General features: G+C 52.8%; 1 protein-coding gene across 1 annotated transcript; it reads right to left on the bottom strand.

Annotated features, from left to right (window-relative positions):
* Nucleotides 1-1,071: 1,071 nt before the first annotated feature.
* LOC147722653 (uncharacterized) lies at nt 1,072-11,374 on the bottom strand. Its single transcript, XM_086967341.1, is given in 4 exon segments — nt 1,072-3,115; nt 3,117-3,217; nt 8,913-9,695; nt 11,330-11,374. Coding segments are annotated over 4 exon segments (2,973 nt in total).
* Between the last annotated feature and the right edge of the window lie 2,879 nt (nt 11,375-14,253).

Consider the following 14,253-nt stretch of genomic DNA (forward strand, 5'->3'; position numbering starts at 1 on the left):
GTGCGGCGTGGCAGCCGCTTGGCAATGAAAATAAAGTGCTCTCAAGCGCTAAGTCAATTTCGGCGCTCTGAGGCGCCAGAAGACAGAGCTGGGCTAAAATAAAGCGCTCCTAGCGCTATAACCAAAATAAAGCGCTCTCAGGCAGGGAAAAGCGCTCACAGCGCTAAGAGGCAGACACAAAGCGCTCCCAGCGCTGGGGACAAGGGAGAGCGCTCCCCACGCACAAAGTGAAGCTCCAGCAGGGTCTGGAGGCAGGCAGGGGGCCAAGGCAGGGCCAGAGCCAGCACACTGGGTCTCCAGGCAGGGAGACAGCCAAGTGGCGGTCCTCTTGGCCCCAGCAGCCGCAACAGCTCCCTCTGGCAGGATCCTGGAAGAGTACCAAAAACAAATTGTATAGGGACACAGCCCCTTCTTATACAGTAAAATCCCTTTGTCTCAGGGAGCAGGGTGGGGGAAAAACCAGTCACAGCTGGTTTTGAAGTACTCTGTTTACCTCAACCACCCTCTCTATTCACTGGCAGGGCTAGGGACATCAGTCGCACTACAGGGGGTGGAGCCAGCATTGTGTGGGGAAAGTCCAGGCCCATCAGGGACCAAGTGCACTCCTCCCCAGCCATCAACATGCTAATCTCACACTCACCACCGGGCAGACCCATCCAGCCTTCCTGGAGCCAGGCTCACCAGCCAGCTCCAGCCAATCACACTGCAGGCATATTTTACATTAATATGCCAAGTCCTAGAAATGGCATTTCTACACATGACACACACATGCCACATACACCATTGCGAATCATTCATTCCCACGAGCTCGCACATACCAAATTCGAGCATGCACTCCCCACGCATCAGGAACTACTAGGCACACAGACATTCCCCATGCATCCCAATGGGAGAGCAGGCCAGCCTAACTACATGCACGCACTTTACTCTGGGACACAGGGAAAAAGTGCGCACAGACCAGAAAATCATCCATACAGATCACAGATCTAAAGCAAAAAGATTAGGGGTGAACCTGCCTTAAGGGCCAAGTCCAACACAACCCCCTTCCAGCCAAAACGCAGGGCAGACCAATCACCACCGTGATGGGCTTCCCTGCTTGGGGCGATAAAACACGGACGCGGGCCCGCAACTGCAGGGACACCCTCCTGTTTTACGCCACGGTGAACCCCTGGGGTTCTTTCTAAAACTATGGTAGGGACTAACTGGGCTACCCCACTGGTACTCCCCAGCTGCCCTCGGCCAGGACCAGGCCCTAGGCCACCCAGGTGCCACTGGTTCCTGCCTACTCACAAAGTGGGGGGTAGTAACCCCTGGCACATAATAGCCATGCTCCACTCTTCCTGTCTGCAAGACAGGGCTCTACTGCCACTGGTTCTCCAGCCTAGGGTCTACAACCTTAGGTGGACCAGGAGTCTCAGGGAAGGCTCTCCTCCCCTTACCTCTTCTCCTAGGGTTCCTCCTCCTCCTGCGAGGGGTACCCTCTAAACACCATTCTTCCAACCTAGGGTTTAACCCCTCAGGTGGTACCAGGGTCAGAGGTGGGCTCTCCCACACTCTGCACCCCCTTCCAGAGTCCGGCTCCCTCCCAACCGGGGCGGTACCTCTCGAGAAAGAACTGGTCAGGACACTGATTACAGTATTCCCACCCTTCAGGTCAGGCAAACCCTGAACCTGGACCTCCAACCTCCGGTCTAAAACCTTTGGTGGAATCACTGCCTTGCACTCCAGGACTTCTGGGGACTCACATCCTATCCCCCAATCACTCCTTTCACTGGACTTCTGTACTCTCCCTACTGGAGCAGTACTGCCAGACTCTACAACCATAGAAGCTCCGCTTACAGATGCTCCAGGTCCTCCACACACTAGGAGATCTCCCTCAAGTGGACTAACAGGTAAGCTTAGGTCCCCACCCTGGTGTTCCTTAAAGAAACCATCCAGGCTCTGAGGCAGGGCTTTGGGCATCTGGGGACTCTCAGTCTCACACTCACCCCCGCTCCACTGAGACAGGCAGTAAGCCCCTACACCCTCCTCACTATACTGGGACCTAGCTGGGCTACTCTCACCCTCCTCCACCACGCTGGGTTGGAGAAAACCTGACCCACTATTGTTGGAATCACTCACTAGCGGCTCTAAGGAACCTCTTGCACCTTCCCATCGGTCTGCTTCCTCTGCCAGGGTGTCTGGATCAGTCAACCCAAATTCCAACAGGTGTTGGCGCAACTCTGGCAAACAACTATGGAGCACCTGCTCCCTTAAAACCAGATCAAAAAGTTTGGCAAACTCAGTTCCCATGTGAACCTCTAACCAATCAGACAGTGCACCTTGACATTCATCCACAAAGTCCTCCCAGGACTGGTGAGACAGTTTCCTAAGGTTCCTAAACCTCAACCTATTCTCCTCCTCTGGAGAAACAGGAACCATACTCGGGGAACTGGGAGTGGGACTGTCTACACTGACATTTAAAAAGCTGCCACCACTGGACTCCACCCTCCCTGGGGAATCCAGACAATTACAAATGCACTCAGGGGGTAACCTACTCTCTTGGGCTACCTTCTCCCTGAACAAGGCCCTCTCAGCCTCTAGCTTGGCATGCTCCAACCTGAGCTGTTCCATCGCTAGCTGATACTCCCTCTCTTCCTTCCTATCCAACCACTCCTCTGGGGACAGCGAAAGGGATGGGGCGCTGGTACTGACACTGGACCCAGCAAGGGACTCCCTATCTATGGGGTCCTCACTCTCTGCTGACATCCATCCACTGTCATCACCATCCAACTCACATTCTTCATCAGAATCTTCAGGGCTCCCCACAGACTCACCACCCTCATGGCGTGCGGCCCGGGCCCTATCTCTCTCACTGTGCTCAAGATCCCACTGACCCTTTTGCCACAGGATCAGGCTGTCCCTAAGCTGGGACTGAGTATCCAACTCACTCACCTCTATGCCTCCCTTTTCACAGAATCTGACCAGCTCTAACCTACTGTATCTAAAAAGACTACAGAGATCAAAAACTGACTCCATTTTGGCGGACGTTCTCAAGAAAAGTTTGACACAGGGAACCTGGGGGTCTGAGCTAAACAGGAGAATACAATCAACAAAATTCAGCAAGATTCCTATCAGAGAACTTGCACTCCACTGTCCAGCGTAACACACACTCATTCACACACAACCCTCCCCTCGGACTGGTAAGGCAGTTTCTACCACCCCTGATTTTCTCAACCTGACCACAAGCGACACAGGTACCAAACTCTGGGAGCAGGGCGGGGAACAAGGTACTGGACAAAATACAAAATGACACCTTTCAGGAGAAGCAATACTGATCTTCACCTAAAAAACAATAATCCCCAAAATGTGGTTATCTAAAAATGTAGAGCTTTGAAGTGTGGCATGTCGCCACTGTGGTACAGCGCAAACACAAATCCTTATCCCACCGCTGCCACCAATGTTAGAAACGGGACCCTGGCTGGCCAAAGTCAGTCAGGGATCACCATTCCTAAGGTCAGGGCAAGGGAGTTACACGCCAAGATAACCCCTGCTCACCCTCTAGGTAACGTGGCGCGAGCAGCAAGGCTAAACTTGGAGGCGGTATGAGTTAAGTATTTGCGCACGCACTCCAGCAACAACACCCAAGGCCCACCACAAAGGAAACTCCACACAAGGTTATATAAAAAATAGCCTTTGTATTATAGTAAAAACACATTAGATAACACACAAACTTTACAATGTGCCAGATGCATGGGCAGAATTTACAAGGGATTATGTACAGGACAGGGCCACATGGACCACTGTCAGGGGTAAGCACTTGTTAGAAATAATACTTGTAGGTATACACTTAGCACATAAACATATAATGATTAGCACCAAAATAGTACATGTAGCACACAACCAGTAATCACTGGAAAAGAGTAAATACCTCCTACGCAACCCTAAAACACTGTAGGAAAATCACGCAGGGAACTAGGACCTTATCAGCAGGACCTAAGGAAGGAATACCATCACCTAAGCATGTCACTCTTAGCAAAGGGAAGGAAACCTAAACATAAAATGGGACATCAACAATCCTCTAAGCAGGACACCTCTAGCAAAGGGGATAAACATAAAGTGGGACATCAACAATTGCACATGAGGTATTAAACACATTCAGAGGTGCAGGTTAGAACTTTTGCGCAAGAATCACATAGCAAAGAAATCACAATGCGCAGGGTGCACATAGCACAACACTCGAACTTGTCCCTCAGGCCAACTGGCCTCGAAAGGGGCGGAATGCCCTGAGTCTCAATGTCAGGGGGTCTGTGCAGGCAGCACAAACACCAAGCCTAAACGTAGCAACTGTCCACTAAGTGCTGGACAGTTGTAAATCAGAACTGGGCAAACGTTGGAGCCAGGTGGGCTCAAGAACACAGGTGACTGGCACCTAAGAGCTTCAGCGCTCTACACAAATGAAATGCCCCTAGAGCCTCTCTAAGGGCTCTGAATCGATGTGGCCAAGGAGCCTCTCAGGGCTCGTAGAACAGCTGCCCCCTCGAGCCTCGGGGCTCGTCAACAAATGCGGCCGTCGTTGGAGCCTCGCCGGACTCTAGGAACTGCGCCAACACCAGGGGGAGCAACCCGCTGCCAAGTGGGGCCGCTCTACCACCCCTAAGGCGCTGTAGATCGGTGGAGTCCCTCTCATGGGACTTAAGGAACAATGGCCGCCAAGAGCCTCGCAGGCTCTAACTCAATTATGCCCCCTGAAGCCCTCGGGCTTCACAATGACACGGAGCCTCAGCTCGTGGTACGGGGGGGGGGCGGACACCGACAATGTGTCCCGGCGCCCCTCCCTTCTGCCTCACTCGGTGGAGCGGCCCGCTGTCAACCTGGGCCGCTCTGCTCTCAAGTGGGAGGCCCCCAGCCCTCCTGCACTCACCGGCTCTCCTGCGGGTTGCTCCGGTGCCGCGGCGGGGCTCCTCTCCCTCTCCAGGCGCCTCGGGACATGGCCGGCTGCTCTTCTCCTCGCTGCTCGGCTCCGGGGGCGGGACTTCCGGTTTGCCTCTCCCGGGCCGTGCAGCGATTGGCTGACGGTCCTAGCGCTTCCGGGTCGTCGCGGGCAGCGGGGCGGCCCGTTTTAGACAGGCAGGCGGGCTCACAGTATCCGAGGAGTGGGCTCCCTCGTGATACTTACAATATCCAACAAAAACGGGGCAATGCCGGGTGGGCACCGGCCTTCAAGATAATTAAATAAAATGGGCAAGTGCGGCGTGGCAGCCGCTTGGCAATGAAAATAAAGCGCTCTCAAGCGCTAAGTCAATTTCGGCGCTCTGAGGCGCCAGAAGACAGAGCTGGGCTAAAATAAAGCGCTCCTAGCGCTATAACCAAAATAAAGCGCTCTCAGGCAGGGAAAAGCGCTCACAGCGCTAAGAGGCAGACACAAAGCGCTCCCAGCGCTGGGGACAAGGGAGAGCGCTCCCCAAGCACAAAGTCAAGCTCCAGCAGGGTCTGGAGGCATGCAGGGGGGCAAGGCAGGGCCAGAGCTAGCACACTGGGTCTCCAGGCAGGGAGACAGCCAAGTGGCGGTCCTCTTGGCCCCAGCAGCAGCAACAGCCCCCTCTGGCAGGATCCTGGAAGAGAACCAAAAACAAATTGTATGGGGACACAGCCCCTTCTTATACAGTCAAATCCCTTTGTCTCAGGGAGCAGGGTGGGGGAAAAACCAGTCGCAGATGGTTTTGAAGTACTCTGTTTACCTCAACCACCCTCTCTATTCACTGGCAGGGCTAGGGACATCAGTCGCACTACAGGGGGTGGAGCCAGCATTGTGTGGGGAAAGTCCAGGCCCATCAGGGACCAAGTGCACTCCTCCCCAGCCATCAACATGCTAATCTCACACTCACCACCGGGCAGACCCATCCAGCCTTCCTGGAGCCAGGCTCACCAGCCAGCTCCAGCCAATCACACTGCAGGCATATTTTACATTAATATGCCAAGTCCTAGAAATGGCATTTCTACACATGACACACACATGCCACATACACCATTGCAAAGCATTCATTCCCACAAGCTCGCACATACCAAATTCGAGCATGCACTCCCCACGCATCAGGAACTACTAGGGACACAGACATTCCCCATGCATCCCTATGGGAGAGCAGGCCAGCCTAACTACATGCACGCACTTTACTCTGGGATACAGGGAAAAAGTGCGCACAGACCAGAAAATCATCCATACAGATCACAGATCTAAAGCAAAAAGATTAGGGGTGAACCTGCCTTAAGGGCCAAGTCCAACAGGCTGTGTTCAGATTCTTTCTCACGTCATACTATTGGCTACTTGGTCAATGACTGATTATACTATGGAGTGTTTGCATAGCAATGGATGAGGGACTATTTTATAGCTCAAAAATGCACTGAAACATCGCACATTTTATTAATCAGCTCAGATGTATAGTATACAGATAGCAATCTTGGTTTGTGTGTTCACTGCAGCATGGCTTTTTTCATTGTTTTAGCCTGGACTCAAAACCAGATCTATCGGCTTTGCCAATGCTTGTTTTAGTAATTTAGCTCATAAGTGCTGATTATTTCTCATATTGCTATTCAATTATAATTTCTGTTGCAAACAATGCCTATTACATAATCAAGCAATTAAGCAGAAACCGTACTATCTGCAAACAGTGGAGAAACTCTAGGCCCACTGGGGTGCCAGATGTTAATTGCCAGGTGTGCCCGAGGTCCAACAACCGAAAGCCACGTCAGCATCCAGCTCCACAGTCATTAGACAAATCAGGCCTGCTCTAATCGGATTATCTCCATCGGCGTGGCAAAATGGCTGCTGGGGGAAATATCAGCGTAGAGTAGGTCAGAAGGTTCTGTGTTTCTGCTTGCTTTTCTTCCACAAATTAAACTTGTCATAAGAGAAACGCTCGTCCCATCAAAAAATGCATGTTGATGTCTGAAGGCGTTGTTTTTAGGGCCAGGTAACTGTGCATTTCATTCGAAATCACTGGGGCTATGTTGTCAGGGAAAAAACACCTTGAGAGGAATTTCCACTAATGAATTAGTAAACACGCCACACGTAACGTTTCTACGTAACCGCTGTTCTTTCGCACGCGTTTCTGTGGGGGCTGCGTTAGGACGCTTGAATTGGTTAAAAGGCTGCAATAGATTTACATTACTTTCATGCGGTTTGTTTACGTGTTTTCTTCCCATCACGCAGAAGGGCTTCCCATTGAATGCATAAAATATTTACAATTAAAATATAGAGCGGCCATGACATTTGGTCCCAAAGAGCAGGTTATGAATTATTCATACGTTTATATTATTCACTCACATATTTAAAGAACCACATACACTTTCTTCAGACTTACTCACGAATCCCAGGGTGTTTGAGGATAAAAATAACCAAGGAGAAAAGTATTTCCTCAGACAGGCTTCCTCGGGTCAAACAGACATTTGCAGGGCCGTAGGTCCTTAGGGCTTTAAGTGGGCCGGGTCCTCCCGGTTCTCAGCACTGGCAGTTCTAAAAGTCAGGTGCTGGGAGGGGTCCCTATCAGGCTCTCCCTTTTTGCCTTCACTCTCAGGATGAATAAAAAAGGTAACTGCAGCAGATAACTAAACAACAGCTATTGCTTTATTTTATAGAACATTGAAAATGCTTCAGTTCTGAAATGATGAGACTGTGAAAGAACTATAACGAGTCTTTTTGCAGTTACATCACAGGCAGTGAAGGGTAGGTCTCCTGCAGGTTTTTTTTCATGCTCAGGTGTAAGCTACACCTACTCATTCAAAAAAGCTATAGGAATCAGGTTCAAACCTCCTGAGTTTGCATTTTGGGAATGGAATCCGATTTTAAATGCTGCATCCGGGGAGCTAGAGAATGGGATGCCAATTGTACGGCACTACTTAGCGTGTCTGTCCTGCTAACATAAATACATTTTTTCCATATGGCATCTCTACGCGGTAGCATACGCACTTTTAAATGTTACTATGGCCCTCCATTCATCGCAGCTCTACCTCTTGCCTCTCCTTCACACCCTCACCTGAAATTCATCACAGGCATTCGTCCCCACCCTCCATCAGGGCCACTAGAATTATGCAATTCTGTGGCTTTTTTTGGGGCATAATTATGGATTTGCCGTATTTGCCACATAATCGATTATCTGTTGCATATTCTGCAGATTTTATCAAAAAAATTGTTTCTAGCTGAAACGGATCAAAAGTTACAAAACATGTGACCACGTGGATGTGTGTGCAGTGAAAGGTCCTTTGCAAAGGTTACCTGGCAATTTGTCGGTTGCTTTTTAATGTATTTGGTTGTTAAACTGGTACTAATTAGGTATTCAGTATTACTATGCGTAAAAACGACAAAATAATGAAGTAATAATATCAAAAACTGCCATGTTATGCTGCATAATGCTATGATTACGTACGGTAATCCCCATTACTCTTAGTCCTACTCGTCCTCGACCCAGTCATCACTCATGAGGTATTCCACAGACAGGAAACAAAACAGGAAACGCTTTTAGGCTCCACCCCCCCTCCTGCCAGGTGCTATATTACACAGAACCACTAGAAGCACATCCTGACACACCAAGCAGCAAAGGCCTGGACAGGGAGGGAGGGCGGGAAATATGACTGGGTTGAGGACGAGTAGGACTAAGAGTAATGGGGATTACCGTACGTAATCATAGCATTACCTCTACGTCCCTCGTCCTCGACCCAGTCATCACTCATGAGGCATACCAAAGCAACGCACAAACAGGCCTTTGGCAACCCAAATACAGCAAAACACAGACCAGACACAAAGGGGGGCAGCAAGTGAACAAAGTTTAATACACAAACAGAACTCAGAGCGGAGGGGGAACCCCCACAGCTTGCAACACCCCACAACCAAAATTGGTCCGGTCAGACAGGGCACAATTCAACCTGTAGTGCCTCACGAATGTGGACTCGGAGGCCCAGGTCCCAGCACGACAAATCTCATCAAGAGACACACCATGGTAAGCAGCCCAGGAGGCAGACACGCCCCTAGTGGAACGCGCCTGAACACCCGCCGAACAAGGCAAACCAGCACCACGATAGGCAAGAGTGATGACAGCCTTAATCCAGCAACCCAAGGTGAGCCTGGACGCAGCCTTACCCTTACCAGCCAAACCAAAGGTGACAAAGAGAGAGTCTGAAGAGCGAAACACCCCAGAACGAGCCACATAAATGGACAAGGCACGCTTCAGGTCCAAAGAATGAAGCAACAGCTCAGAAGGAGAAGAAGGAGATGGACACAAAGAAGGAAGAACCAGCTCCTGAGAGGAACGGAAACGGGAGCGGACCTTGGGGACAAAACCAGGATCCAAAGAGAGCACAACAGCGTCATCCAGAAAACGCAAAAACGGGGGGGAACAACGCAAGGCCGTAAGCTCCCCCAACCGCCTCGCAGAAGTAATGGCCACCAGAAAAGCCACCTTGTATGACAGAAACTTAAGGTCCACAGACTCCAAGGGTTCAAAGGGGGAAGACTGTAAAACACCCAACACCAAGGCGAGATCCCAAGGGGGCACCAGAGAACGAACAGAAGGGGAAGAAAGAGAAAAACTACGAAACAGACGAGAAACCAACAGGCCATCTGAAGAAAGAAAAGAATCCGGGTCCCGGAAGGCCCGGATAGCAGCCCACTGGCCCCTCAAGGTAGACACAGCAAAGCGCTTCTGAAAGCCATCCAGAAAAAACTGAAGGACAGAAGACACAGGGCAAGAGGTAGGAGACAAACCAGAAGAGGAACACCACCTCGAGGAAGAACACCAGTGCCTCGAGTAGGAAGACAAAGTAGACGGCCTACGAGAGGCCTGCATCACAGAAATGATGTGGTCGGGCAGACCACGGACCCCAAGAGACAACCGTTCAACCTCCAGACCGCCAAGGAGAGAGGAACCAGAAGAGGGGACGGGGACCTCAGAAGAGAGGGGTAGCGGGGAAGAAGCCAAGGAGGGCCCACCGCTAGGCCCAGCAGCAGGGGAAACAAGGAACTCCGCGGCCAGTGTGGAAGAACAGCCACCACCTGAGCCTCCTCCCGCTAAACCTTCAGCAAGAAGGCAGGAATCAGAGGAAAGGCAGAAAAGGCATAAAGAAGCCAAGGAGGCCACCGGAAAGACAAGGCATCCACTCCCCAGGCGCCCACCTCCCGAGACCCGGAGCAGAACAGGGGAACCAGGGCATTGGACCGGGAGGCGAACAGGTCCAGACCCGGAGTCCCGAACCTCAGGCAAAGCAAGCGAAAAGTATGGGGAGCCAGGCACAGGGACAGAGAAGAAGGAAACCTCCGGCTCAACGAATCCGCCACCACGTTGTCCACACCTTGAATGTACTGAGCAGACAGGGCCAGAAGATTTTCCTGCGCCCAGTCTGAAATGGAGGAGGCCACCAGATTCAGGGAAGAACTGCGGGTCCCCCCCTGGTGATTGATATAGGCCACAAACACGGTGTTGTCCGATCTCACCAGGACATGGCAACCCCGCAGATGAAGATGGAAAAAGCGGAGCGCCCTCTCCACCGCAGACAACTCCCTCCAGTTGGACGACCTGCGGGACTCCAACGGAAGCCAACGAGCCTGCACAGCCCAATGGTCCAGAGTCGCCCCCCAGCCGGAAGCGCTGGCATCCGTGGTCACAACCAGAGGAGGAGGCAGACGGAACAACATCCCCACGGAAAGGTGGAAAGGATCCAGACACCATTGAAGAGCAGACACAATGTCCAGAGACACGGGCACAGGAACTGCATAATCCAGGACAGGAAAGGGGACCCACCACTGCACATGCCACAGCAGAGGGCGCAGATGAACCCTGGCCCAGGGCACGGCGAAGGCAGAAGCAGCCATGTGGCCCTGAACCTCCAGCCACTGAAGGAGGGGAGCCGAGGCTTGCGACAACAACTTCCTCAGCAAAGACTGAAGGCGACGAATCCGTGCCTCCGGCAGGAACACCCTGCCCAACACAGAATCGAACACAGCTCCGATGAAGGTCCTCCGAGTGGCAGGCTCCAGGTGGCACTTTGGCAAGTTGATCAAGAACCCGTGTTCCCTGAGGGTAGTCATGGTCAAGAGAAGGTGGCGAGACATGACCTCCAGGGACGGACCCTGAACCATCCAGTCTTCGAGATACGGGAACACCGACACCCCCAGGAGATGGAGATGGGCCACCAAGGGAGCCACCACCTTGGTGAACACCCTGGGGGCGGAACGAAGACCAAAGGGAAGGACGCAGAACTGCCAGTGCTGGCCCTCCAGGCAGAAGCGCAGGAAACTCTGATCCCTCACAGCCACTGGGACACGTAGAAACGCATCCTGGAGGGCCAGAGTGGAGAATACCCAACCAGACTGGATCAGCGGAATAATCTTCTGGAGAGTCTCCATTGTGAACGGGATCTTCCTCACGAACAAGTTCAGACCCCGAAGGTTGATGACCACCCGGAAGCCCCCAGTGATTTTCGGCACCACAAAGATGAGGGAGTAGACGCGTAACCCCCTCTCCACCAACGGAACAGGGACAACCGCAAGCTTGCTGACCAAAGAACAAACCCCGTCCGACAAGGCCAGACGGCGGGAGGCATCTCGAGGAGAAAGGGTCACCACCACCCCGGAGGGGGGAGGGGGGACAGGAACTCGATCCGGTAGCCCCTCGACAAGACATCCAGCACCCATCTGTCGGAGGTCGTCAGGCGCCAAGCAGGAAGGAACTGGCGAAGCCTCCCACCAACCAGAGGCGGACCACCAGCAAGAACGTCCCCTAGGCTGGCATAGTCAGGAACGCTGCGGACCAGACCCGGCACCCCTCTGGGACTTCTTCTGAAACTTCCGGGGAAAAGACCGGCCAACGCCATGCTGACTCCGAAACGAGGACTGCTGAAATCTGGAAGGCTGGCGGAAAGACCTGGCACCAGAGAAGGAGGAACCCCTAAGGGGCGGAAGATCACGAAAGGACAAAGAATGCTTGCGCTCCTTTAAGTCCTTGTGCAGTTTCTCCTCCAGCGAGTCACCAAACAGACAGGCACCAGTGAAAGGCAGCCTCAAAGCCATAGAACGTTGGGCTGCGTCCGTCTTCCAATCTTGCAGCAACAGGTTACGACAGGCAGCCACAGAGGAACCACTGGACATAGCAGAAGCCCTCACAGAGTCAAAGGCGAATTCCGCCTGGTGCTCCATAGACTCCAGCATCTCCGGACAACTGGCCCCCTCCTGCATTGATGAAAACAGGGACTTGAAATCGGTCAGCAGTGACTGGGCAACATACGCCCCATAAACGCCAGAACGAATGCCAGGTGCGAGGCGGTATAAGATTTCTTCAGGGCAGAATCCACCTTTTTGTCCATGCCGTCCTTCAGAATGTTATCATCCGCCATAGAAGGACGACCCACAAGACTAGCCACAACAAGAGTCCACAGGAACGGAATCAGGCAAATTCTCCGCCATATCCTGCAAGGGGCAAAGCTTGGACATAAACCTGGGCATGGAAATATGATCAGGGTCCTTCCACTCCTTCAGCAGGACATCAGAGACAAAGGGATGGACCGGCAAGGAAGAGGCAACAGGCTTCCGAAACTGAGGCAAGAGTGAATCCCGAGAGGAACTCGGTACAGAAACATCAGGAAATCCCATGTTAGCCCGCACATGGGAAAGGACGACAGGCAAGAGATTCCTGGAAATGTACTTCCCCTGAAGCTCAACAGCAGACAGAGAGGAGTCATCAGAATCAGCAGAGGACAAAATGTCAGAATAAAGAGCAGCAGAACCAGAATGACCAGCAGCACTCTTCTTGTCCGCCTTCAAATCGGAGAGAGTCTCCAAGATAAGGCGCTTTATCCGTTCATCATCAACCTTCCTTGCGTGCTTCACAGGAGGGGAGGAGGAGACCCCACTGGAATCAGGGGAAGAGGGAGGCACAGGGGATGAATGCTTCCTTTTATGATGGTGCTTGCCCATAGTAACACACCCAACACACAAAGTAGTAGCAAGGAATGAGCACTACAAAGAGAAACACAACCTCCTAAAAGTCACATATATACAAGTAGGGCACACCCCAATTAACCCCCCCTAGGGAGGACAGGTATAGGCCAGAAACGGCCAGAATGAACCAGTACTGGCGAAAAACAACCAGGGAGGCAAGCCCCCCGACCCCTCAGCCAACCACAAACAGGCCCGAGGAGAAAGGGGGGGGGGCGGGCAAACGAAACCGTGGACAAACAACCGGCGCGGCAGACAGAAGGTAAATCCACCATAGGAAGAGAGGCACTCACCCAGGCTGCCGGCAATTTATGCGTAGGCCGTCCAACCCCTCAGTCGTCCCGGACCAACAGAAGCGGCCACCCAGGACCGGAGCACCCGGAGCCCACCCGGGCGTCCGGCCTGACAATCGCACGGCAAGGAAGAGAAGACCCGCGCATGCGCGAACATCCTCGCGCATGCGCGGACACAGAGAGCAGCCGGGCGTCCCACGGAGCAGTAGAGGAAGCCCGGCTACAGGACCAGAATCGACCCGGGACCCCCGGAGAGGGGGCAGGAGCACTGCAAACCCCCTTGCCCCTCCCTCAACGAGAGAGGAACACCGGAGGAGACACCCGGGCCCCCACTCACAGAGGGGGCCAGGCGCGAGACGGGGCACCAAACAGGGAGTAGGGCGCCACAGTAACCAGAGCACACAGCCCCTACCTGCATGCCGACAGCAAGAAGCAGGCCAACCCCATCAAGGAACTCCTTGCACAGCAGGAGAACTGCAGGGCAACAGCAGCAGGAACATCAGGGCAGCAGCAAACCAGGAAGACCCGAGAAGCCAAGCAGCCCAGGTCTCCTGAGCCCAGGAGAAGACAGGGAAGCCCAGCAGCCCCACTCCAAGGTATCCCACAACGGTCCATGGGAGCCCCCCAGAGCCCAGCAGAGGAGGATCCACAGGACAAAGATGCAGGTAAGTGCCCGGCACCCCAGCGTCTCCCATCAAGTAATCCACCGACAGGAAACACAACAGGATGTGCTTCTAGTGGCTGTGTGTAATATAGCACCTGGCAGGAGGGGGGTGGAGCCTAAAAGCATTTCCTGTTTTGTTTCCTGTCTGTGGAATACCTCATGAGTGATGACTGGGTCGAGGACGAGGGACGTAGAGGTAATTCACCCTCATCCTTCCATGACTGTTTATTAGAGTATTCAATCTTGCCCACTTCCATGAGTCTCGCCTGTGTCCCCGCATTTGTGTGGAGTCAGGAACCAAAGAGGGAGATAATGATATCCATGTAAAAGAGATA

This window comes from Lissotriton vulgaris, chromosome 4_1 (genome assembly GCF_964263255.1).
Source record: "Lissotriton vulgaris chromosome 4_1, aLisVul1.2, whole genome shotgun sequence".
In the NCBI taxonomy this organism is placed as follows: domain Eukaryota; kingdom Metazoa; phylum Chordata; class Amphibia; order Caudata; family Salamandridae; genus Lissotriton; species Lissotriton vulgaris.